This window comes from Lactuca virosa, chromosome 6 (assembly GCF_052849685.1).
Source record: "Lactuca virosa cultivar CGN04683 chromosome 6, Lactuca_virosa_CGN04683_v6, whole genome shotgun sequence".
In the NCBI taxonomy this organism is placed as follows: Eukaryota; Viridiplantae; Streptophyta; class Magnoliopsida; order Asterales; family Asteraceae; genus Lactuca; species Lactuca virosa.
The window spans coordinates 182,633,150-182,658,909 of NC_136431.1; the positions used below are offsets into that span (position 1 = coordinate 182,633,150).

The 25,760-nt window shown below is 38.7% G+C and overlaps 1 protein-coding gene and 1 non-coding gene across 2 annotated transcripts; one reads left to right on the top strand and one right to left on the bottom strand.

Moving 5' to 3' along the window:
- Nucleotides 1–20,112: 20,112 nt before the first annotated feature.
- LOC145122134 (uncharacterized) lies at nt 20,113–20,652 on the bottom strand. The gene has a single exon (XM_079057790.1). It carries the CDS (start codon nt 20,650–20,652, stop codon nt 20,113–20,115), a length of 540 nt encoding a protein of 179 aa, XP_078913916.1.
- A 1,145-nt stretch (nt 20,653–21,797) lies between these two features.
- LOC145122886 (small nucleolar RNA R71) lies at nt 21,798–21,904 on the top strand. Its single transcript, XR_013714785.1, has one exon. It is a non-coding gene; the product is annotated as a small nucleolar RNA R71 (small nucleolar RNA).
- Nucleotides 21,905–25,760: the final 3,856 nt, after the last annotated feature.

Here is a 25,760-nt window from a genome sequence, read left to right on the forward strand (position 1 = left end):
CTCATATCTCTAGGTTTGAATAATATAGGATATTATCGTCTCATGATCACTCGTGATAAAATCCATTAAGTGAGTCAAATGAGCATGGGTTGAATCCAATACTCAGAACTTATGAGCAATCATGAGTGTTGTAGCACCACTTTGTTCAACATCTTAGACCTCTACAAGCCAACCCATGACAGTCTTGATTCATATCTACTTCAACATATGACCGACTGTGGATGGTTTGAATAACTTAGTCATTCAGGAAGAACGACCTAGTTATTCTGGAAGTCAAAACATGGAAAGTGAAACATAAGAATAATCGAATCCAATATGGTCTCAGAACTTATGAATATAAATAAAAACACCTTTTATTTATCACCATATTGATTACACATTATAATGTTTCAAATTTATCAACTTAATACTTGAATTAAAACACTAGTTGTCCCATGCTCCAAGCATGTACACTATGTATGCCATACACCAGGTATGCACACTATGTTTGTCTAAACTTTAGTTATGCCATACACCAAGTATGCATACTAAGTTTGTCTATGATCTTTACTTTGTGAAATAGATCGATTGAACATAATTCCAATGATTCTCATTTCACAATCCCAAATCCTTGCCGCAAATGCAAGAATTCCAAATTCCTGCCATTTACCTAAATCTGTTAGATTCTAAACTTATATGCACTAATCCTCTTGTAATGATTATGCACAAAGTCACAAAGATTTGTCAACAGACATTACAGAGTAATCCAATGGAGATCATTCCATGGAAACAAAGTCTCAAATTCAAAGTACATTGCTTTGAACATCTTTCTTGCATTAAGTTTCCTAATCTTACACAGATTTAATGAATAACTTCCACCTATGGGAATATTTCCATATTCTCATTTTGACTATCACTTCTGAACAAGAGTTCCCTCTTTTCAGAATATGTCAAAATGGTCCTTTCCAAAAATTTACACTATACTTCCAACTGTCCCTGAGCAACCAATCTTTGGTAAACCTTAGATTGTTCTCGAAAATTGCTTAATCAAATTAGTCATATCCAATTCTAGACTTTTCCCCTCTTAATGCCCTAAGCATTTGGAAAATTTAGAAAGGATGAATATTATAGCACATGCAATCGATCCTATATCTGAAGCATATGGGATACGATTCATGATGTCTCACATAAAGACATGATACTAGACCAGTCTTTCTGCTATAATATTTCTATTTCTATTTGCCAAGTTCTCATAATTCAGATTATGAAAAGGGATATCGTAATCATAATCGAATTTTAGAACGCAAATAATGAACCCATATATAGAATTTCCTTATGTTGAACCATTCCAACATAACATTCATATATATACTTGACTAAATTTGATTAAAATCTCACGATCTAAGCTTTTAGATTTGAAATGAAGTATAATTTCCTCTCCCTTAATTATAGCAAAACAACTTTTCCCAATTGAAACCTTTTGTTTTCTATAATTAACATTGCTAACTTGCAACACTTATCATAATTATCATGCTCCCACTAACATGATGATTATTAGCATAAGACTTATGCTCCCACTAGCTTTGACATGTACTTAGAAATCAGTTGAACTTCTAGAAATCAATACTTTATTGACTTTCTTACCAAAGTTCAAATTTCTGATATGAGATGCTTTGATAAAACTTTATCAAAATCATACACCTTTCCTTAGATAGCACACATGTGTGTCTAAACAATTGCAGAACTGTGAAAAGGGATGTCGTAATCATAGTATCAATTGTTTAGACCTTTGCCATTCCTCACAAGTCCAAGTTAGTGTGCCGGTTAACCACACACGCTCCACTAACGACTTTTAGAATGCAAATATCACAATTGCTATCTACGTAAAATATACTTAGTGAAAGCGTTTCCTCACCATCATATTCATGAATCGGAGAGAAACCTTATGACACTTAGCTTTTATGGTGTATGTGTTCCTATCCATGTGAATTTGTCAAAACCATAATCACAAGACAAGGTTAGTGAAAAATCCAAACTCATATGGATTGAACTTGTGCAATCTTAAACTCTTGCCACCTGGCAGCACAAGGGCCTGCCATTGCTTCCAAGTTGTTATGCAACCAATTGAGAACTCTCAGGACTCATATGCAAAGCCAATTTTAACTGGAATGGGCACAGAAATAGAAATATGTCAACACGATAGGTTATAAACCTCACGTCGTGTGCTAGTGTCAAACTACAGGTTTTTATTCTTGATTAGATCTTGAAATTCTTTCAGGATCTTTAAGACTCCCACTGTCCTCTTGACATATAAGACTATCTTGCCAAATATTCAAGAGATAGTGCAGATTCTTTATCAAGACAAACACTTCACACAATTGGCCTTAGTTGGTCTTTGTTTTATCCAAAACATCACAACTTACCAATTTCAAATGTATAAAGTAGAACACTTTTACTCTTACATTTGACAAGTGTTATAAACCTTTCTGTAAGATATGTCACTCAACTTACAGTCTTGGAGTATGACTCTAAGACTTGTTTTTGGAACGAAGTATGACTCATCTTCTTGATTTAACCATTTCAACAATTCATGACTTCTCTTCTTAGTCATAAGAATGCACTAAGATGTCCTTAGAAGACCAATTGTGATATGGTTCCTTAATCATTAAGATGATCATAAAGCATGATACTAAAGTACTCTCCCATCTTTTCAGATTTGAGAAACTTTTGTCTTTCTGCCAAATTTGATTCTTCTTATTCGTTCTGCCATACATCGAAACTTTTCCAATGCTTCAGAATTATACTTAAACTTGTAAGTATAATCATATTTGCTAAACTTTAGTAAATCATGACGAATAGTCTTATCGATCTTTTGTGGTGGACTTGACCAGTGCACACGAATGTGTATTCGATCCCTTTGTCCTTCACTTGACTCACATATACATGTGAACAAGGTATTGGTCTTAATTTTCCAAAGATGAAAATTCTCATTCACCATACTATACAACTTGCATGATTCCAAGTTTCTATCCAACTGAAACTTGGTTGATGAGAATCTTTCCTTATTTGGTAAATTATAACACTACCACAAACGACAGAATCAAATTCATTTTCCAATGTTGCTATCAATGGAATCATATAAACAACAATTTTACACAAGTGCCATTGTAAGGATACTTAAAATAAATAAAATCAAACTTTTCTTTTATTTTAAAACTTGCGGAAAAAACTTATCCTTACAATGCAAATGCATATGAAAAACTATGTTGTTATCTATTCCTAAGCAATCTATCACAACTCTTAAGCAACAGCTCAAAATTTTGATCACCGAACCATGCGATCGAAATCCATCTTCGCGATCAGAATCAGCTTAAGCTTCCTTACTTTTCTTTGATTCTTAAAACATCAACATGTGACCCAGTCACATCATGTAATAAGAATCTCAGAATAGAAACTTAACAGAGTTAGATAGTGGACTTTACCTAAAGTAGAGTCAAACTTCTTGACTTGATCAACCTTATTATCTTTCAGGTAAATAGGCAGCTTCGCAATCCATGCCCCTTCCTTTGGCAAGAGAAACATATGGACTCTTTGGGAATGGTACATGGGACTACCGCAGACTTATACTTTCTCTTTACCATTTGGTCAACCAAGTTGAATATGGCTGATCCCTTTCCATTGGGAAGAGAAAGTTTTTCTGGATTTTCAATGTTACTATTTTCAATGTCCATGGAAGTTTGGGAAGTTGATATTCTAATCAAATTTGCTTTACCAGTGCTCCAAATCATAGCTGATTCAGCAGCACCTAGCAAATAGATAAGATCATTAAGGGTCATGTCACAGTCTGTTTCATAGTAGTCCCAAGGAAACTCACTATGTGACTTGAAAGTGATTGAACATCCAACTTTCTTAAGACTTTGACACCCAACTCTCCCGGCTTGTCAATATGTGACTTAATCTCCAAGATGCAATCACACATAGACCTTGAACTTGTGGGTTAGGGAGAATAATTGGAGGAGGTGGAGGAAGTGAAGTTCCAAGAGATTTGGGAAGATCATAGATGTCTGAACTAGACATCTTTTGGGAGATATTCAAGATAGTTGATCTAAAGTCCTTAATATAACACCCAATATGAAATATTAAGGCTAGGACCCAACACAATACTTTTATAACTTGGAAGAGGGATGCCGTAATCCAAGCTATAAAATATTTGAAGGTAGGCGAATGACGATTCACCAATTTCCACCATGAAAACGAAATAATTTAATTAGGTTTTACTTGGATTTGAAACTCCAAGATCTTTTGAGATTCATTGAACTGTTCAATGGCATGTTTCAATCTCGATTGTGCCCTCTCAAGTTTTGTGACTGGGATGCTGAGGATCACAAAACAAGGTGTGAATAACCATGCAAATATACTTGGTACCCTTAATATTTACCCCTCAATCTATGTGTCGGTTAACCACACGCGCTCCACCGATACTATGATAAACATTAAGTTACCCTTTGCCTACCTTGTTAAATCAAGCTAGTGTGCCGGTTACCCACACGCGCTCCACTAACCGACTTAAGAAAAGTGCAAAGTGTAATTTCATGGGTTAGCACCAAATTCACATTTTCCTAAGTAACTAAGATTGGGAATTTATAAAAGTTTAGTTATTTAGTATTTATCATTAATACTTTTAATGAAGGGAGAATTCTAGTCGTTGTCCTACCCGTTCGGCTAACGACCCTCCACCGGTCAAGGAAGCGGTGGGTGAGAGTGGACACCCATTAAACTGCCATTTATAGGCAGTAACCTTATACCCTCTTTATAGATCGGCTTCGTGAATTAGGCCTACTAACGGTAAGACTGACTTGCTCTTATATATATTATTAACTTATAATAGTATAAAGTATAAGGGTTGAATTTTAACTTTTAAAATTCTAAGGGCTTAACTTGGAATTAAAGTATTCATAAGGGAAAACTTTACAAACTCCAAAACTTGAGGGAAAGTTTTGAAACTATTCAAAACTATTCAATTCCATAACTTATGTGTTTAAAGTAGTTTTAATTCAAAAAACTCTTCAAGTTCCATAACTGGAGGACAAGTTATGGAAGACTTTAAACTATTAAAAGAACATGACTTTTCTTTATTCATAACCTATGGAAATATTTATGAGTTTTATGAATCTTAAATGTGACTTTTCATATAACTTGAGGACAAGTTATAAAAACACATTTTAGATCCAACTCTTAGATTAATTTTGATTGAAAACAACAATTTCACATAACTTTTCTATTAATCTAAGCAACTCATAAGAACAAGATAATTCAATAAAACTTTTTCATGTAATTAGACTAACCATTAAACTTATACAAAACATGAATCTGTTGACAATTATCTTTGAAATTGGATTAGAATGAACATTACCACATCAAAACAGGTTTATAGGTTCAAAAACAGCTTATGGTAATGATTCTAGTCCAATTCCAGCCTTAAAAGTCAAAAATATGCTGTCAGGGGGTCCTACTCATCGATTGTATGAACCTACTCGACGAGTAGGATGAGTTTCCTCATGGACTCGGCGAGTCCATCAGTGGACTCGGCGAGTCCAGTGCCCAGACAGCCCGAAAATCGATTTTTTCAGCATTTTTCAGCACTTTGCATCAAGTATAATTGAAAACAAGCCTAGGCTCTGATACCACTGTTGGGTTTTGAGCATTCTAACACTCCTAAGTGTACATGCAACCTTAAATAGCTTGGATCTATGTTTTCTCTATTATACATGCAAATATGAATATTCCAAGGTATTACCGTAACTAGCATACAAAACATTGATTCATATGTAATATAGCAAGTTAAAAGACATACCTTTTGATGTATCTTGACTCCATGAAGCTCGAGAGCCTTGTGCCCCAAGTGTGACACCTCAAATGGTTCACACAACATCAAATGCACTTGGAATAACTTAGAGAGAAATGAACACTTCATGAAATCGGCTAGCCCTCACCATACAAACATAGTGGCCGATTTTGTCAAGAATAAGATGCTTATATAGTGTGTCACAATTAGGGTTACACCATGTAAACCCTAATTGTCACGGCCTTTCATTTCCATGATCTATGGGTACAAAAACACCATGGAGCATCCATGGAGCATGTGACAACTCGAAATTTCTATCTTGTACAACCATTCACTTCAATCGAAGTCAGACTTGTTTCTGCTAACTTTTAGCACTGTTTAGAGTCTGTTTGAGTGTTCTAAAGTCTAGTACCTTGAAGAGGTAATTATAGGAAGTATACTCTAGAGTTCAATGTGCAACATTCAAGTCTCAAAACTCCAAGAATTAGATTTTACGGCTATAAAATGGAGTTTACGGCCGTAAACTCTATGATATATATATGACACTTAGTTATTTTTAGTCACTTTTACCACTTTCAAGCCTAGAACTCGGTTTTGCTCTCAAGTATCATCAAGAACTTTCACTCCAATCTTCAATATAGTAAGTAATCTTTCCATTTTCAACTTGATATCCTTCCATATCTGGTGAATATACATGATTTCATCCATGAAATCTCTTCTTTTGGTTAGATCTTCAAGTGTTCTTCATTTCACCAAGAACACACACTAGTGTTCTTGGACCTTAAACACCCTATCAAGCTTCTATCTTGTAAGTACACTTGCCTTTGCTTGTTTTAATGCTTGAATCACTTAGCTTACACCTTGAAATCATCAAGAACTCAAGAACATATGGTGTTTACGGCCAAGGCAATCTCCTTGGGACGTAAACACTCATAAGTGGTGCATTTGTGCCACCACTCCTTCCTAAGGCTTAGACTTGAACTTAGAACACTTCCTATTGACTTGTAAGACCTTAAAACATAAAGAAATCAAGAACAAAGGGTGTTTACGGCCAAGGCAATCTCCCTTGGCCGTAAACCCTAATGATTAGTGCAAAGTTGGCACAACTCTTTTCTTAGTCTTGGAACTATGTCTAGAACACCCCCAAGTTGAGTAAAGGACCTTAAACATCAAAATGGTACAAGTTACCATGAGTTTACGACCGTAAAGTCATTGGGCCATAAACCCATGGGCCGTAAACTCATGTGGGAATTACCATATGGGCCGTAAACTCCTATGTGAGGCCCTACACCCCTTAGATGCAACCCTTTGTACTTCTAACACTTGAATCAAAGTGTTTTCCATGTCCTAGGGTGCCTTTACTTGCATAATTAGTTGTTTAAACACTAATTGTAATCATATATGTGTCATTATATGATAAATAGGATCCGTGTGTGTGCTCAAGTCTTCACTTGACACCTAGCATCCTATACCACACTTTCATCCAAACCACCCACTACAGGTGAGTTCATACCCCTTAACTTACCTTTTAAATGATTGTAAATGCTTTTATGGGGGGAATACAAGTTGAACTATTATAGTTACTATATCAATCACATGTGATTAATAACTATCAAACATATGGATTTTCTTACTTTTCAAACTGTGTTATCAAACAAACTACTTCGAATCGTTTTATAAACTCTTTTACATGATTAAATACTTTCTATTAAACTCTTTTAAACTTATATTTTGTCAAATACATATCTATATAGATATAGTTATATAAGTAGGATTGAAAGGACTTAGGACTGATAGCTCTCCTTACTTCCTGTTCCTTGTTTGGTTGTGGACTTAGGGTATCGGTTGTTTGTCCGAAGGTCGTTTGAATCTTAATTATATATTATGTATATGTGTATAGATATAAAAGTTCCTTTGTTCAGTTCAATATCTTTGGGTAGCAAAGATATACAAACATGTTAATTCATACAAACAACATTGCTAGTAAACTATAATAGGTATAGTTAGGAAGTTACTAATACTATTACTAGAACAATGAAACATACAAAGGGTCAGTTCATACATGAGTCAATACATACTATTATGAGAAACTAAGAGAACATACTATTATGAGAAACAATACATACTATACACTATACAAGAGAACATACTATGATGAGAAACAAAGAGAACATACTTCATACTAGACAGAGAGAACATACATTACACTGGTACATGCAATACATATACAACAACACTATAACATAAACGTGAGCCACTGTTTCGGGGCATGGCATCACCTGTCATGGCTCGATTTGTATCCAGAATCTCCTTGAGGGAGAGCGTTGAATTTGTGTATAGATCTATACTGGATTGACTATCCTACACCTTGTTGTTCGCTACAGTGGGACTTGCAAGTCTACGGGTGCCAAATGTCATTTCTTCCGACGTCTTTCATCATCGTGTTTTAGTCGGTAGCAGGGTACAGGGATGTCATATCATACTTTAAATAACAATTGGTTTAAGGTAGTTGGTACAGAAGTAGTTACTATAATACAACACTACAGTACTTTATTATTTCCCCATTGCATTCACATTGTGATCTTTTCACATAAAAGGTAATGTAAAACTATATTTTTGGTTAATGATAGTCACACTTGGGAAAATACACACTCTTACAAGAAACAAACATACAGAACATTTGATGCCTTGGTAGAAGGCTACGTTTAGTAGAAAATATAGGATTTTCTAGGAGATACAAACATTTACATCAAACATATACAAACATTTACATAAAACATTTACAAACTTATACATCCAGCACTTACAAACATTTTCATACAAACAATGACACTAAAATGCTTATGTACTCACCAGCCTTAAAGCTGATAAACTCTTTCAAAATAACTTGTATTCTCAGGTCATCAGTAGACAGGTACCGATGCCAGGTTTTGAGAAGATAGAGCTCGTTCAAGACTCATCTCTTATTTTTTATTTACATTTTTGGTGTCTTATAAACTTCACAGAACACACTTGTATTAAATTATATTATTAATGGAATGGATGATGTTTTTGCTTGTTTACTACTATGCTTTGTTGTGATACTGTACATGACGTCCTCCACCCCCGAACGTTTCCGCGTTCCGGTTTTGGGGTGTGACAGATTGGTATCAGAGCATGGTTTATAGTGAATCGAGTATATCAACCCATAAAAGATATACAAACTATAAACACAACGGGATTAAAATACTCTGACCAAGAGTTTATACTTTTAAATAATAAAATATTTAACTAAGTATACATACTAAAATCAGTGTCACTAGGACAAAAAAAAAGTATTACGATTGTTGAACATCACAAGTAGACTCGGGGATGTATGATCAGTTCTGGGAGTGACATAGCCTGATCAACTATGTTGATCCGAGAAGTGATTAACATATGCCCGAGAATGGTTGTGATGTGGCAACAGGTCTAAAAACTTACCAACAATACTACAATGAAAACATTAGAACAGAACATAAACCTAAAATACTATAGGAGTATTTTGTGTTACTATAATTACTTATCTGAGAACTAAAGGTCTTTATTAGTAGGTTAATAATTGCTCAGTGGATACGCTAAGGTTATATGTGACTAGGATGACATAGACTTAGAATCTGTGATCTTTGCTTTTCTTCTTGTTCCTTGTTTGGTTGTGGATTTGGAGTTAGGGTCACTTATTCGAAGGTCTATCCTGTTTTGATTACATGTAACTAGTATGCACTATGCAAGTATTGAAGTAACTGATAAAGATCATCTTATAATTATCTAATTAGTACGTCTATTTAGTTATTTCTTATACCCCTTTTCTCGTGTAGATATCATGGCTGGATTCCATCTCCCCGGAGATCCATACTTCCCAAACAATGGCAATGTTGGATGGCTTGGAGAAGAGCCAGAAGATGATCATCCAATCCCTTTGGATGATCACCATGCTGAAGGCTTTTCTGATGGTTCTGACTCCGAACCAGAAGTCAACAACCTACCCCCAGTAGCTCCAAACCCCCGACCAGCATTTCAAGGTCCCACACCCTTGTGGGCGACAACGTTGAACCGTTGGAGTGATGAGCAGGGTCAGCCCTTACCCTTCCATGGAGACCGAAGCTTTTACAATCAAAGCGAGGGAGGTTCAGCTGATCGAGTCCTGCCCATCATGGTCCGTAGGATTGCTCGAAATACCGAGCAAGGTCGAGCAGCCATCGATCAAGTCATGGAAATTGACGCCAATTCAGGCGTTAAAACGGTCCGCATTCGCCATCTTGAAGAAGCTATGGAAAGGACTAGGAGAACCAATGAGACTCTGCAGCAACAACTAGCTGCTTCCTAAGCTGAATTCAGAGAACTTCGAGCTCGACAGGCAATGTCTGAAAGGCGCATGAGAGACATGGAGCGTCGTCTGTCAGAATCAAGGACTCATCCTAGTGGTTCTCATCGTAGATAGAGCCTACTTAACTTTCTCTTTTGGATATAACGTAGTTTATGTAAAAACTCTAGTTTAATTTCCTATCTTTGTGAAGACCTTGGATCTGTTAAGTCTTGTTTTGGTCGTAGTTTTGTCAAAATTTTCCCATCTTTGTTTGATGTAAGACCTACTTCTAGGTCATTTTTCCCGAACTTGTTACATCTGTAATACCAGTATATTTGATAGATATCTAATCTCATGGAAATTATTATCCAAATGATATCGTCTCTTAGTGCTAGATCTACATTCAATCATACTATTAAATTGTGTTGTTGGGCTATGGAGATTTAGTCCATGAGTCACTCTCATCATTTCTCTCTATTTAATTCTTACCAGTATCGTCATCTTTGTAAACTTTTAGTTAAAAGATGCCTCCGCGCTGATCAACGAGACGCGAGCCTCGAGTAACTCCAATACCACCACCTCCGCTACAAATCGATACGGCAGCTCTAAATGCTGCAGTAGCTACGGCTGTGGCAACAGCCATGGCTCAATATCATTCTTCCAGTGCCACCGGAAGTGGAACACCTGTTCATTCTACCCACGGTGAGGCCCCCGTGCGCTCAAGAGAGTGCTCCTACAAGAACTTCACCAATTGCAAGCCAAAGTCCTTTAAAGGGACTGGCGGAGTCATTGCCCTCTCGCAATGGTTCGAGAAGACCGAATGGGTCTTCGAAATCTACTCCTGTCCAGAAGGGAGCAAGGTCAAGTTCGCTGCTTGCACCTTCGAGGAAAAAGCCCTAACATGGTGGAATAGTCATGTCAAGTCACTCACTCTAGTGGTGGAAAATGCTATAGGCTGGGAAGCTCTTAGAGAGCTCACGATTGAAGAATACTGCCCGAGGGGCGAAATCCAGAAATTGGAACAGGAACTATGGAGCCTATCCATGAAGGGCTCCGACATAGTTTCCTATACTGTCAGATTCAGCGAGCTAGTGGCCCTATGTCCCAACATGGTTCACACGGAGGGAAAGAAAATAGAGAGGTACATCTGGGGGATGGTGCCTCCATTTCAGGGGGATGTTTTAGCTTCAAACCCCAATACATTCGATAGTGCCAAGCGATTGGCACAACGGCTCATTGACCATGGGGTCCTTACCCCGTCGTCAACAACAACCCTAGCCATCTCAGAACCCTCCAAAGCCGCTGCCAACAAGCGGAATTTCTGGGATGACAAGAAGAAGCAGAAAGCTGCCAAAAAGCAGCAGGTCGTGGCGGTTCATGCTGCGGTAGCACCTGCCGCTGCTGCTCCGGTAAAGCAGTACGCGGGGAATTTGCTGAAGTGCAACAAATGCAACTTCCACCACACAGGTGCCTGCCGGGAAATGCAGTGTTCAAACTGCAGCAGGAAGGGGCACACTGCCCGTTTCTGCAAAGCTCCGGCGAGGCCAATCAACCAAGTCCCCAGTGCTGGTGTGGGCCAATCTTGCTACGGTTGTGGCGAAGTGGGCCATTACAAAAGGAATTGCCCGAAGGCAGGGAACGTCGGTGGAGTAGGAAGAGTTTTGGCTATAGGCCACGAGGAAGCAGTTGCCGACCCCACAGTGGTCACTGGTACGTTTCTCCTCGATAACTCATATGCATGCATTCTGTTTGATAGTGGAGCAGAGAGGAGTTTTGTGAACCAGAAATTTGCTCACTTTCTTAAAAATAAATCGCATGCACTAAAAGAACCGTTTACAGTAGAAATGGCTAATGGAAAGACAGAGAGTACTAGCTGCATATACATAGGTTGTACTCTAACTCTAGATAGTCATTCATTTTCAATCGACCTCATGCCGGTCTCAATTAAAAGTTTCGACGTCATAATCGGCATGGATTGGTTGAGTGTTCATCGTGCCGACATTTTGTGTTACGAAAAGGCTGTTCGCCTTAATTTGCCATCTAGCGAAACTCTAGTAATCTACGGCGACAAACCCGACACTAACCTTCGCCTCATCTCGAGCATTCAAGCCCAGAAATTCTTGCGAAAGGAATGTCACTCATTCCTTGCTCATGTTGTCGATGTGAGCCAATAAACGAAATACATTAAGAACATTCTAGTAGTACGCGATTTTCCCGACATCTTTCCAGAAGAACTCTCAGGATTACCTCCAGAACGTCAAGTCGAGTTCAGAATCGACTTAGTTCCAAGGGCTACCCCAGTAGCCAAATCGCCCTATCGTCTAGCACCCGCAGAGATGCAAGAATTGTCCGGTCAACTTAACGAACTGCTCAGCAAGGGCTTTATAAGACCAAGCTTCTCATCCTGGGGAGCTCCGGTCTTGTTCGTCAAGAAGAAAGACGGATCGTTTCGTATGTGCATCGACTACAGGGAGCTCAACAAGCTTACCATTAAAAATCGTTACCCTCTGCCTCGCATAGACGATTTGTTTGACCAACTTCAAGGGGCGAACTTCTTTTCAAAAATAGACCTAAGATCCGGGTATCACCAGTTACGAGTGTTAGGGGAGGATGTTACAAAGACAGCCTTCCGAACTTGTTATGGACACTACGAATTCGTAGTGATGTCGTTCGGATTAACCAACGCGCCCGCGGTATTCATGGATTTAATGAATAGGGTGTGTCGTCCTTACTTGGATCAGTTCGTCATCGTCTTCATCGATGACATACTTATCTACTCTCGTAGTGAGGAGGAGCATAGTCAACATCTTCGACAGGTCTTGGAAACACTACCAATCGGAGAAGCTCTATGCGAAGTTCTCGAAATGCGAATTTTGGATCCGAAGAGTCGAATTCTTAGGGCACGTGGTTAGCGAAGAAGGAATACACTTGGACCCTTCTAAAATCAAATCCATTGAGAACTGGTCAGCACCGAAGACGCCTACAGAAATTCGTCAATTTCTAGGCCTCGCTGGCTACTATCGCAGGTTCATTCAGAACTTCTCACGGATTGCGAAACCTCTTACGACTTTGACCCAGAAGGGCGTGGCCTTTGACTGGGAAGAGAAGCAAGAGAAAGCGTTCCAAACGCTAAAGCAAGCCTTATGCACCGCACCGATACTATCCCTCCCCGAAGGGATAGAAGACTTCGTGGTCTATTGCGATGCGTCAAATCAAGGGCTCGGCTGTGTTCTGATGCAGCGAGGTAAGGTCATCGCCTATGCCTCAAGACAGCTGAAGACCCACGAGGTCAACTACACCACGCACGATCTTGAGTTGGGAGCAGTAGTGTTTGCTCTGAAGATCTGGAGACACTACCTGTATGGTACAAAAAGCACTATCTTTACAGACCACAAAAGCCTACAACATATATTTGACCAGAAGGAGCTCAACATGAGACAACGACGGTGGGTCGAGCTACTCACTGATTACGAATGCGAAATTCGTTATCATCCCGGCAAGGCCAACGTAGTAGCTGACGCCCTAAGTCGGAAAGAATACTCTGGTCGTAGAGTCAAATCATTGACTATGACTATCCATTCACACTTGTCCACACAAATCAAGGAAGCTCAGCTCGAATCTTTGAAACCTGAAAATGTGGCGGGTGAATCCCTGAGAGGGATGTATAAGAATTTGGAAGTCAAGGGTGGCGGAGCCTTATATCTCATGGATCGGATCTGGACACCGAAACACGGTGGTTTCAGAGAATTGATCATGACCGAAGCTCACAACACTTGATATTCTGTCCACCCAGGTTTAGATAAGATGTATATGGATCTTAAAAAGTTATACTGGTGGCCTAACATGAAAGCAGAGATTGCTACCTTCGTAAGTAAATGCCTTACTTGCGCCAAGGTTAAGGTCGAATACTAGAAACCCTCAGGTTTACTACAGCAGCTGGAGATACCGGAATGGAAGTGGGAGCGGATCACGATGGACTTCATAACCAAGTTTCCCAAGACAACGGGTGGTCTCGATACCATTTGGGTGATCGTAGACAGGCTAACAAAGTCCACACACTTCCTGCCTATCAAAGAGACGGACAAAATGGAGAAGCTAACAAGAACCTATTACGGAGATTGTACGACTGCATGGTGTTCCTATATCTATTATCTCTGATAGAGATAGTAGATTCACTTCGAGGTTCTGGCAGTCGTTACAAAGTTCCCTAGGAACTAGGCTGGACATGAGTACATCCTACCATCCACAGACCGACGGACAAAGTGAGAGGACTATCCAAACCTTGGAAGATATGTTCCGAGCCTGTGTGATCGACTTTGGGAAGGCATGGGATACTCATTTACCCCTTGTCGAGTTTTCCTACAACAATAGTTATCACACGAGCATAAAGGCTGCTCCATTTGAAGCCCTCTATGGCCGAAAGTGCAGATCCCCTCTGTGCTGGGCTGAGGTGGGTGACACCCAGTTAGCTAAAGGACGAGTTCCTGATAGCACTCTCACCGGTCCGGAGATCATTCGGGAAACGACAGAGAAGATCGTTCAGATTCGTGAACGATTGAAAGCCTCTAGAGACCGACAGAAAAGCTACGCAGATAAACGAAGGAAACCGTTGGAATTCCAGGTGGGCGACCGTGTTCTATTGAAGGTCTCACCCTGGAAAGGCTTGATACGCTTCGGAAAGCGTGGAAAGCTAAATCCAAGATACGTAGGGCCTTTCGAGATTCTCGCTAGAATCGGCCCTGTAGCTTACAAACTCAACTTACCCCGCGAGCTTAGTAACTTACATTCTACTTTCCACATCTCGAACTTGAAAAAGTGTTTGTCCGATGAGACTCTTGTAATCCCACTGGACGAGATCGAGATCAACGAGAGCCTCAACTTCATGGAAGAACCTGTAGAGATCATGGACCGGGAGGTCAAGCAAACAAAGCAAAGTCGTATCCCGATAGTGAAGGTTCACTGGAACGCCAAGCGAGGACATGAATTCACTTGGGAGCACGAGAATCAAATGAAATTGAAATATCCTCATCTTTTTACTTAGTTATTTGTAACTACTTATTTTCTTAAATTCTAATTTCGGGACAAAATTCCCTCTAACGGGGGGATGATGTGACAACTCGAAATTTCTATCTTGTACAACCATTCACTTCAATCGAAGTCAGACTTGTTTCTGCTAAATTTTAGCACTGATTAGAGTCTGTTTGAGTGTTCTAAATCCTAGTACCTTCAAGAGGTAATTATAGGAAGTATACTCTAGAGTTCAATGTGCAACATTCAAGTCTCAAAACTCCAAGAATTGTAGTTTACGACCATAAAATGGAGTTTACGGCCGTAAACTCTATGGTATATATATGACACTTAGTCATTTTTAGTCACTTTTACCACTTTTAAGCCTAGAACTCGGTTTTGCTCTTAAGTATCATCAAGAACTTTCATTCCAATCTTCAATCTAGTAAGTAATATTTCCATTTTCAACTTGATATCCTTCCATATCTAGTGAATATACATGATTTCATCCATGAAATCTCTTATTTTGGTTAGATCTTCAAGTGTTCTTCATTTCACCAAGAACACAAACTAGTGTTCTTGGACCTTAAACACCCTATCAAGCTTCTATCTTGTAAGTACACTTGCCTTTGCTTGTTTTAATGCTTGAATCACTTAGTTTACACCTTGAAATCATCAAGAACTCAAGAACATATGGTGTTTACGGCCAAGGCAATCTCCTTGGGCCGTAAACACTCATAAGTGGTGCATTTGTGCCACCACTCCTTCCTAAGGCTTAGACTTGAACTTAGAACACTTCCTATTGACTTGTAAGACCTTAAAACACAAAGAAATAAAGAACAAATGGTGTTTACGGCCAAGGCAATCTCCCTTGGCCGTAAACCCTAATGATTGGTGCAAAGTTGCCACAACTCTTTTCTTAGTCTTGGAACTATGTCTAGAACACCCCCCAAGTTGAGTAAAGGACCTTAAACATCAAAATGGTACAAGTTACCATGAGTTTACGACCGTAAAGTCATTGGGCCATAAACCCATGGGCCGTAAATGTAGCAAGGTAAATTTTCAAAACAATTTTTCTCATTTTAAATCATATTTTCAATCATCAAAAACAATAACAATAAACTGTATCCAATGTCATCATAACAAACAAATCCCGGAATCTCAAAACATAGCCTCTATAAGTGTGTACGGATCATGCCGGCGCCTTCCCACGGTCCTCGCTAGTACCTGAAACACATAACACTACAACTGTAAGCATGAATGCTTAGTGAGTTCCCCAAATACCACATACAACACATACGCCTTTCCAGGCCATAACCCTGTAGGATCTTCCGATCCATGTGTCTCAGGGGTCTTCCGTCCCGAATTCCGGTAGACCTTCCGGTCCTACCCGTATCGACCTTCCGGTCCGTAACCTCTTGACCTTCCGGTCCTTATCATCATGACCTTCCGGTCCTTATCATACATAACATACATAACTCACATAGCACATACATATCACATAACCGCATATAGCACATACATCTCATAGCATACAAGACCTTCCGGTCACACATAGGTACCCTTCCAGGTACAGTATAGTGAGAAGACTCACCTCAATGAAGTCGGATAAACTCTCGTGCTCAACGTCCCGACCTAGCCTCCTCCTATTATTCAAATAACATTCCCGATCAATATTCTCTCATAGCCTCATCGCTACGGATTGGGTAGAAGGCCATTCTACCCTTCCCTGAACTCTCTTGGAATCAGTCTTGACCAGAACCCTAAGGTCAACGAAAGTCAATGGTCAAACCTTGACCGACTCGTCGAGTGCACATGGGCGACTCGGCGAGTCTATGCGGGTTCTCTGAATCCTTCTAGCCTCTCTTGGCTTGTCGAGTCATCGGCCCACTCGACGGGTTCCACCTGTCACGAATCGCGGGGCAACCCCGACTCGACTCGTCGAGTCCACTTATGGACTCGGCGAGTTGCTTCCATGCTCTTACTCAAATGACCTTCTAAGGTCAGATCTGCTTCCCTAACTATCAGATCTACCCTTCAAGTGCTCAAATGTCACGTAAAGGTGCAACCTTTACGTGCATGCAACCCACATCAAGTCATAAATGGAGAAATAACTCTAAGAATGGCAACCTAGTCTCCAATCCTCCATGAACAAGCATAAAGCAGAAAAGGGAAGGTTCTCTGGACCTCTATGGGTCCAGATCTGAGGTCTAACCCAGCAAGGAACCATAAGCGCAACTTTTCAAGCCTTAAAAGGTTAAAGAAAACCCTAAATCATAGATCTTAACCCAAAACAGAAAGGAAGTTCGATTTGATACCTCAATAGTGTAGATCTGAACTTGAAAACCCTGGATCCACAGCTCCCTTGACCTCCTCTTGTTGGAAACCACTTCTCCTTTGGTAAAGCACTCAAGAAATGGTGAATTAGCCTTCCTCTTGCACTACAAGCTTTCTCTCTGCTCTCTAGGGTTCCTCAGGGGTGCATTGGCCGCATATGGAGGCTATAAAGGCCTTTAAATAGGGCACAGACCCTGAGAATTTGGGTTTCCAAATACAGCTCGGACTCGCCGAGTCCACGCATCGACTCATCGAGTCCTTCATTAAATCAGGCAAGAAATACGCGGTCCTACTCGGCGAGTCTGAGCGCCTACTCGCCGAGTCCCTCTCCAAAATTCAAGATAAATACTTAAAATAAGATACCTGGGAATCCGGATGTTACAATAAACTCATGTGGGAATTACCATATGGGCCGTAAACTCCTATGTGAGGCCCTACACCCCTTAGATGCAACCCTTTGTACTTCTAACACTTGAATCAAAGTGTTTTCCATGTCCTAGGGTGCCTTTACTTGCATAATTAGTTGTTTAAACACTAATTGTAATCATATATGTGTCATTATATGATAAATAGGATCCGTGTGTGTGCTCAAGTCTTCACTTGACACCTAGCATCCTATACCACACTTTCATCCAAACCACTCACTACAGGTGAGTTCATACCCCTTAACTTACCTTTTAAATGATTTTAAATGCTTTTATGGGGGGAATACAAGTTGAACTATTATAGTTATTATATCAATCACATGTGATTAATAACTATCAAACATATGGATTTTCTTACTTTTCAAACTGTGTTATCAAACAAACTACTTCGAATCGTTTTATAAACTCTTTTACATGATTAAATACTTTCTATTAAACTCTTTTAAACTTATATTTTGTCAAATACATATCTATATAGATATAGTTATATAAGTAGGATTGAAAGGACTTAGGACTGATAGCTCTCCTTACTTCCTGTTCCTTGTTTGGTTGTGGACTTAGGGTATCGGTTGTTTGTCCGAAGGTCGTTTGAATCTTAATTATATATTATGTATATGTGTATAGATATAAAAGTTCCTTCGTTCAGTTCAATATCTTTGGGTAGCAAAGATATACAAACATGTTAATTCATACAAACAACATTGCTAGTAAACTATAATAGGTATAGTTTAGGAAGTTACTAATACTATTACTAGAACAATGAAACATACAAAGGGTCAGTTCATACATGAGCCAATACATACTATTATGAGAAACTAAGAGAACATACTATTATGAGAAACAATACATACTATACACTATACAAGAGAACATACTATGATGAGAAACAAAGAGAACATACTTCATACTAGACAGAGAGAACATACATTACACTAGTACATGCAATACATATACAACAACACTATAACATAAACGTGAGCCACTGTTTCGGGGCATGGCATCACCTGTCATGGCTCGATTTGTATCCAGAATCTCCTTGAGGGAGAGCGTTGAATTTATGTATAGATCTATACTGGATTGACTATCCTACACCTTGTTGTTCGCTACAGTGGGACTTGCAAGTCTACGGGTGCCAAATGTCATTTCTTCCGACGTCTTTCATCATCGTGTTTTAGTCGGTAGCAGGGTACAGGGATGTCATATCATACTTTAAATAACAATTGGTTTAAGGTAGTTGGTACAGAAGTAGTTACTATAATACAACACTACAGTACTTTATTATTTCCCCATTGCATTCACATTGTGATCTTTTCACATAAAAGGTAATGTAAAACTATATTTTTGGTTAATGATAGTCACACTTGGGAAAATACACACTCTTACAAGAAACAAACATACAGAACATTTGATGCCTTGGTAGAAGGCTACGTTTAGTAGAAAATATAGGATTTTCTAGGAGATACAAACATTTACATCAAACATATACAAACATTTACATCAAACATTTACAAACTTATACATCCAGCACTTACAAACATTTTCATACAAACAATGACACTAAAATGCTTATGAACTCACCAGCCTTAAAGCTGATAAACTCTTTCAAAATAACTTGTATTCTCAGGTCATCAGTAGACAGGTACCGATTCCAGGTTTTGAGAAGATGGAGCTCGTTCAAGACTCATCTCTTATTTTTTATTTACATTTTTGGTGTCTTATAAACTTCACGGAACACACTTGTATTAAATTATATTATTAATGCAATGGATGATGTTTTTGCTTGTTTACTACTATGCTTTGTTGTGATACTGTACATGACGTCCTCCACCCCCGAACGTTTCCGCCGTTCCGGTTTTGAGGTGTGACAGAGCATCCTATGGGTTTTAGCCCAACTTGATAATCCATGGAGCATTAGCCCACTATACAAGTATGGATGATTTACACAATCAACCTATATATTTAATTAGTCTCCTTTTGATCACTTAATTAATTCCAAATTAATTCTTGATCAATACTAATTAAATAATCTTATTAATATATTAGAACTTATAATATATTAATAAACCTTAAGTGTTATTTCTCTCATTTTAGTCGATCCAAATGCATGATGCCATGCAACCCAAATGGACCATGCCAATCGGGTCAAGTACATACCAAATATAGTTATGGACTTAGACACTAATCCAAAATTCTTCCTATTCGTCCATTAATTCTTCCAACATATCAACCGAAAATGTCGTGTCATCACTATATCTTGCATGCTTCATGGCCTGATCAACTCCAAATGTAATTGATTCGTCTCCCACCCGAAGGGTAAGTCTAGAATTTTGCATGTCTACTATAGCACTCGCGGTGTTAAGGATAGGTCTTCCAAGTATGATTGGGACTTGAGGATCCGCTTCCATGTTTAGTACTATGAAGTCCGCGGGGAACACAAACTTATCAACTTTCACCAACAGGTCCTCGCATACCCCCCTTGGAAATGTCACCGATTTATTTGCTAAGTGAATTGCCATTCGAATTGGCCTTGGCTCCGGAAGGTCCAATTTCTTGAAGAATGAATATGGCATAAGGTTAACACGTGCCCCTGAATCAGCCAATGCATGAATAGTTGATAAATTTCCGAATTGGGAAGGCAAGGTCAAACTACCCGGGTCACCCATCTTCTTAGGTAGTTTGTTCAACATGGCGGTTGAACAATTTTCATTTAGAACCACCTTCTTCACTTCTTCCATCTTCTTTCTATTTGTAAGAAGCTCCTTTAATTATTTGGCATATTTTGGCATTTGTGCAACCGCCTCGATGAAGGGTATATTGATTTGAAGGGCTTTTATGTGTTTCAAGAATTTTTGATTTTCAATATCTTGCTTATCTTGTCTAGCTCAGCCTGGAAATCGCAATGGAGGCTGATATGGTTTAATAGGAGGCTTATTTTTCGGTTCAGGTGGTGGACTCGTCGAGTCCATGTCTGCAACTCGGCGAGTCGAGTCGGGTTCTTTCGATTTCTGGTTTTCTGACTTTTCCTCTTGCACCAATTTAGGATCTTCTTTCTGAATAGGTGCCAGAGGAGTAATTATCTTCCCACTCCTAGTTGTCACGATTTTAATATATGCGCCTTTCGGATTTTTTCAGTATTACTAGGAAGTCCACCCGGTTGTCTTTCGTCACTTGTTGTGCAAGTTGGCCTAGCTGCTTTTCAATGTTGAGAATGGAGGCTTGCTGATTCCTAAGCAGAGCTTGTTGATCTTTCATCATAATTTGGTGCTCTCTCAACATATTTTTTTGATCTTTTATTGCAGCATCGGTATCGTTATGCCTTTTCTCGGATGCGGCTACGAACCTTGTAAGCATATCTTCCAAATCTGATTTCTTTTCTTGCACCAACTCCTCCTTTTGATAAAACCTCTTGCTTTTTTTCTTATACTTTTCCTCCTTCGCCTTCTTGTACTCATCATAAGGTTGCCATTCTTTCTTGGGTTTTCGCCAATCATCATCATATCTATCACCACTTGAATAGCACACTTGGGCTTTCCGGTTTCCGTTCTCATTAAGATCACAATCTTTAGTAAGGTGAGGCCCTTTATAGTTATCACATCCCACTCTAATGGCATGGATGTATTGGTCCATCTTAGTCATTCTTCGATCCATGTTCTCTAATTTTGCCATCATTGCCGCCATGTCATCGGAAATAGAGTTCACCACCCCTCGACTTGGGTCATTCCTTGGGTTATGATATTCTCTAGAGTGATTAGAGAATTCTTCAATTACTTCTTTTATAGTCGCGGGTGCTTTCTTCATGAGTTGTCCTTGCGAGTCAAGGAGCTGCCTAGTTGTCACATTCACTCCATAATAGAAAATGGAGACTTCTTGCTACCTAGTTAGATCATTGTGTGGACAGTTCCTCAATAAGCTTTTGTATCTTTCCCACGCCTCATAGAGTGACTCTCCTGGTTTTTGCTCAAAATTTGCAATGGCTTTCTTTAACTTTGCTATTTTTGAGGGAGGGCAAAATTGATCAATAAATTCTTCTCGCATCTTAGCCCAAGTGGTGATGGATCCTGGAGGGAGTGATTTCAGACAATCTTTCGCAGCTCCCTTAAATGTGACTGGTAGCATACGAAGCAGAACAGTCTCCTGAGGCACATTAGGGGTGTTAAAGTAGTCGGCTATGTCGTTGACCTCGTCAAGATGCTTGTAGGCGTCTTCGTGTTCCTTCCCACAGAATGGGATGTCCCTGAGTTGGGTGAGTATGTGACCCTTCAGCTCAAAGTTAGCAGTTGCTGGAATCACGGGTTGCACGAGTCCTGGGCCGGTATCGTCACACATCCTTTTCTTCCATTCTCTCATGGGCATTTCATCGATGTTAGCCATGGTGTTTCTGATTTCTCCTTCTATGTCGCTTCCTTCTTCGGTTTCTGCTTCTGATCTATCTGTATTTGGTTTCGTTTGGATTGGGGTTATATCCAAAGCCTTCTATCTTGCTTTCTTCGCTCTTTTGGCTGCTAGACAAGCCCACTTTCTTGCTTTTCTTCTTTCCAAAGACTTATTTAAGGTCCTTGAAATGTGATTTCTTTGGCGGGTTAGTCTCTTCAACGGTCTTCTCCTTGTCTTTCCTCAAAGCTGATTCTGGGTTTTCGAGTGGCGGGATCAATGGTGTGCCTGATCCTCGGGTCATAAAAACACTACAAGAAACAGAACAAATACGCATAAAAAGAACAAAACAAAACTAAAAACGGAAATGGAAAACTGTGATGGACTCGTCGAGTAGCTATCACTGTACTCGATGAGTCAAAGGCCAACAGAAAAAAAAATTAGAATTAAAATCCTAAAATCAGAAAAACTAAAACTCAATCCTAATAACTAATTTACTAAAATAGTAACTTTGTGCAAGATATATCTCACACAAAGGATCGATAATACTAGCAATTAAAATTTATTTTAGAACCGTTCCCCGACAACAGCGCCAAAAACTTGATGTGTGTTTATTTCACTAGTTTTAGTCCTACTTTCTAAATATAATTTAGACACACAAAAGGCAGTGTACTTGTCAATTGGTGGTATAATTAAGCAAGCAGGGTATCGAAAACAGGGAACGATAAATAAACTAACTACTAAATTATCTAAAAAACAATTAATTAAAAGAAAAGGGGTTTTATCTAGTTTTGCAAGACTAGAAACTTAAACACTTATCTGACACTTAAACAAAGCAATTAACAGCTAAAAAAAGTAAAAATCAACTAAATTCAATATTAAAGGAGACTTCTGTTCAGGTTCAACTAACTTATTCCTATGGTTGATTTTATGACACATGCAATGGATTAATTCATCTTTGGCTACCGATTAATGTGATTAGGTTCATGTTCACTATTACTAATCCTTAGAAAACAAATCAATTCAAACAGTGGCCAGTTGGTTAAACTAATGAATTTCCTAGTTTATTGATTTGGGTTTTGTAAGACTTGTAGTTATCTAATTAAATTGCTAATTCAATTAACTTCTTGTATGATGCTTCGTCACACAAGCTCACACATTGATTTACCTATTTTCTAATTAATCCCTAGTTTCATGTTCACTATTCCTAGGAATATAACATTGTTTACACATAAATTATATGAGACAAGCAATCAAGAGATGTTCATGCAACTTAATTCACTTGATAATTAACAGAAAATAGATATTGGCAACACATGAGGATCTTTAACAAGCTTAATTAAACAAAATTCACCAATCTAAATTAATCCGACCACAAAATCAAACCATAGTCATAAAGTTGTCTACCCTAAACAGAAGAAACAAGTTTTTAGCTCATATTCATAGCAGAAAATGTCTCATAAATTGAACCTAATGATCTAAACATGGTAAAAACACTAGATTAAGAAAAGAGAATAAGATTGTGCCTTTTGATCTCCTCAAAATTGGATGCTAAAGTCGATTCACGAGTTCCAGAGCTCCAGCAATACTTTCAATCGTAACTTAATCCCCAAGGGTTCCAGAGAAGCTTTTAGTTTCGGGCTATAATGTCCTATTTATAGATTTCTGAAAAGAGGGGCGACTCGCCGAGTCTAGTAACCGACTCGTCGAGTCCTTCATTAAGAACCCGTGTACTGCAAGGACTTTTATTGCTTCGCGAAGGTTCGTGCCTACTCGTCGAGTAGGTGTCCAACTCGCAGAGTTCTTCATGTTTTTGACTCTTTTTCTTCTTTCTTCAATTCCCGAGCTTCCGATTGCATTTCCCGCTTCCTTTTGCTTCCGAGCAGGTCTTTTAGGCTGAAAATATAATTTAAACATAATTAAGTATCTTTTGCTCAATAATTGCAATAAAATAGCCAAAAAGTATTAAAATTCTACACAAATTATATATCTAAATATGCACATATCAATATCCATATTGATCTTTATCATATCTTTAAAATCTATCAGGGAAATTATTTCCTCATAATCATTTTTATGAATTAGAGAGAAACCTTTTGCCACTTAAATTTGAAGTTGTATACGTTCCTATCCATGTGAATCTTTCATTTTCAACCTACAGTCATAAGACTATGTTTAGGACAAACCAAATTCAAACTTAGTTTCCTTTCATGGACTGAACTTCGCTATTATTGATCTCTTACCTCTTTGGCAGCTCAAGGCCTACTGGTGCTTTCGTGCCGTTAGCAACTTCAGTTTACTTGCACTAAACAACGCACTATGCTTCTGCAGTTAGATAAAAAAACATAGAACTCAAAAGCATTTCCAACTTAACTAGAGGTTCACAGAAATAACAATGTGTCAATTAAAACACAACATGTTTTAAACCTTAGGTTGCATGCTTGGGATAACTAAAAAAATCATTATCGGTTGACTCTTGCAACTCTCAAGATCAATACGACTCCCACTAACTTCTTGACATATGATTTTTCTCTTAAGGACCATTCCTTGATGAGATAAAAAAAATATTCAAAAGTTCGTGCAGAATTCCGACAAGAAAACACTTCATAGAATTGGACTCAGTTTATCTTTTGTTTCTCAATCAACGAAAACATCACAACTCCAATTCTAAATGTGCTAGAACAATGAAAGCATTATTACTCCACATAATACGAGGTGTTATCAACCTTCTTAGTTTGAAATTAGTTTCAAGAAATGATTTAGAGTTACTAGAGCATAGCTCTAAAACTTGATTGGAAGAAAGTATGTCTCATCAATGAATGAACAATTTCCAACAATGTTCGATTCCTCTTCTTAGTCATACAATTTCACTAAGATGTTCTTTGAGGATCAGTTGTGATACAATTTCACAATTACAAAGATAATCATAAACTATGATGCTAAATTACTCTCCTTTCCTTTCAAATTGAGGAATCTTTTATCTTTCTATCTAATAGATTCTTCTCTTCGTTCTTCTATTCTTTGATTAACATTCGGAATGCATGTATTTTACCTTTTAACCCTTGGAATGAAATTTATTTACAGAGGGGGTCCCTACGTACGTTGGGCGTACATATGCATACGCTTAACATACTGGGGTGGTTTGGACGCGTCCATGCACCACGTATGATGGGCGTACTAAGGCGTACGTGGGGCGTATGTGGCCTATGACAAAACCCTAATCTTAGGGCATGAGCCCTATTTAAGCTCTCTTTTGGATTTTAGACCTCACTCTTATCAGCCCCCACTGCCTCCAAATGTCCCTAAAAACCCTAAGTTTCCATTAGAAGTTATCCTTGAGCTTGAAGTGTGAAAAGTAACCCTTTTGGTGTGTTTTCAAGGAGAAGAAGGTGGTAAACAAGTCTTGGTTGTGGTTGAGCTTCTAGATCCTGCATCTACATCTCCTTGAGAAGCTTTTGGAGGTAAAAAGCTC

What these genes read in the sequence shown, in the direction of transcription:
- LOC145122134 (XM_079057790.1), bottom strand. Translation starts at nt 20,652, where the DNA reads ATGGAAGAAGTGAAGAAGGTGGTTCTAAATGAAAATTGTTCAACCGCC.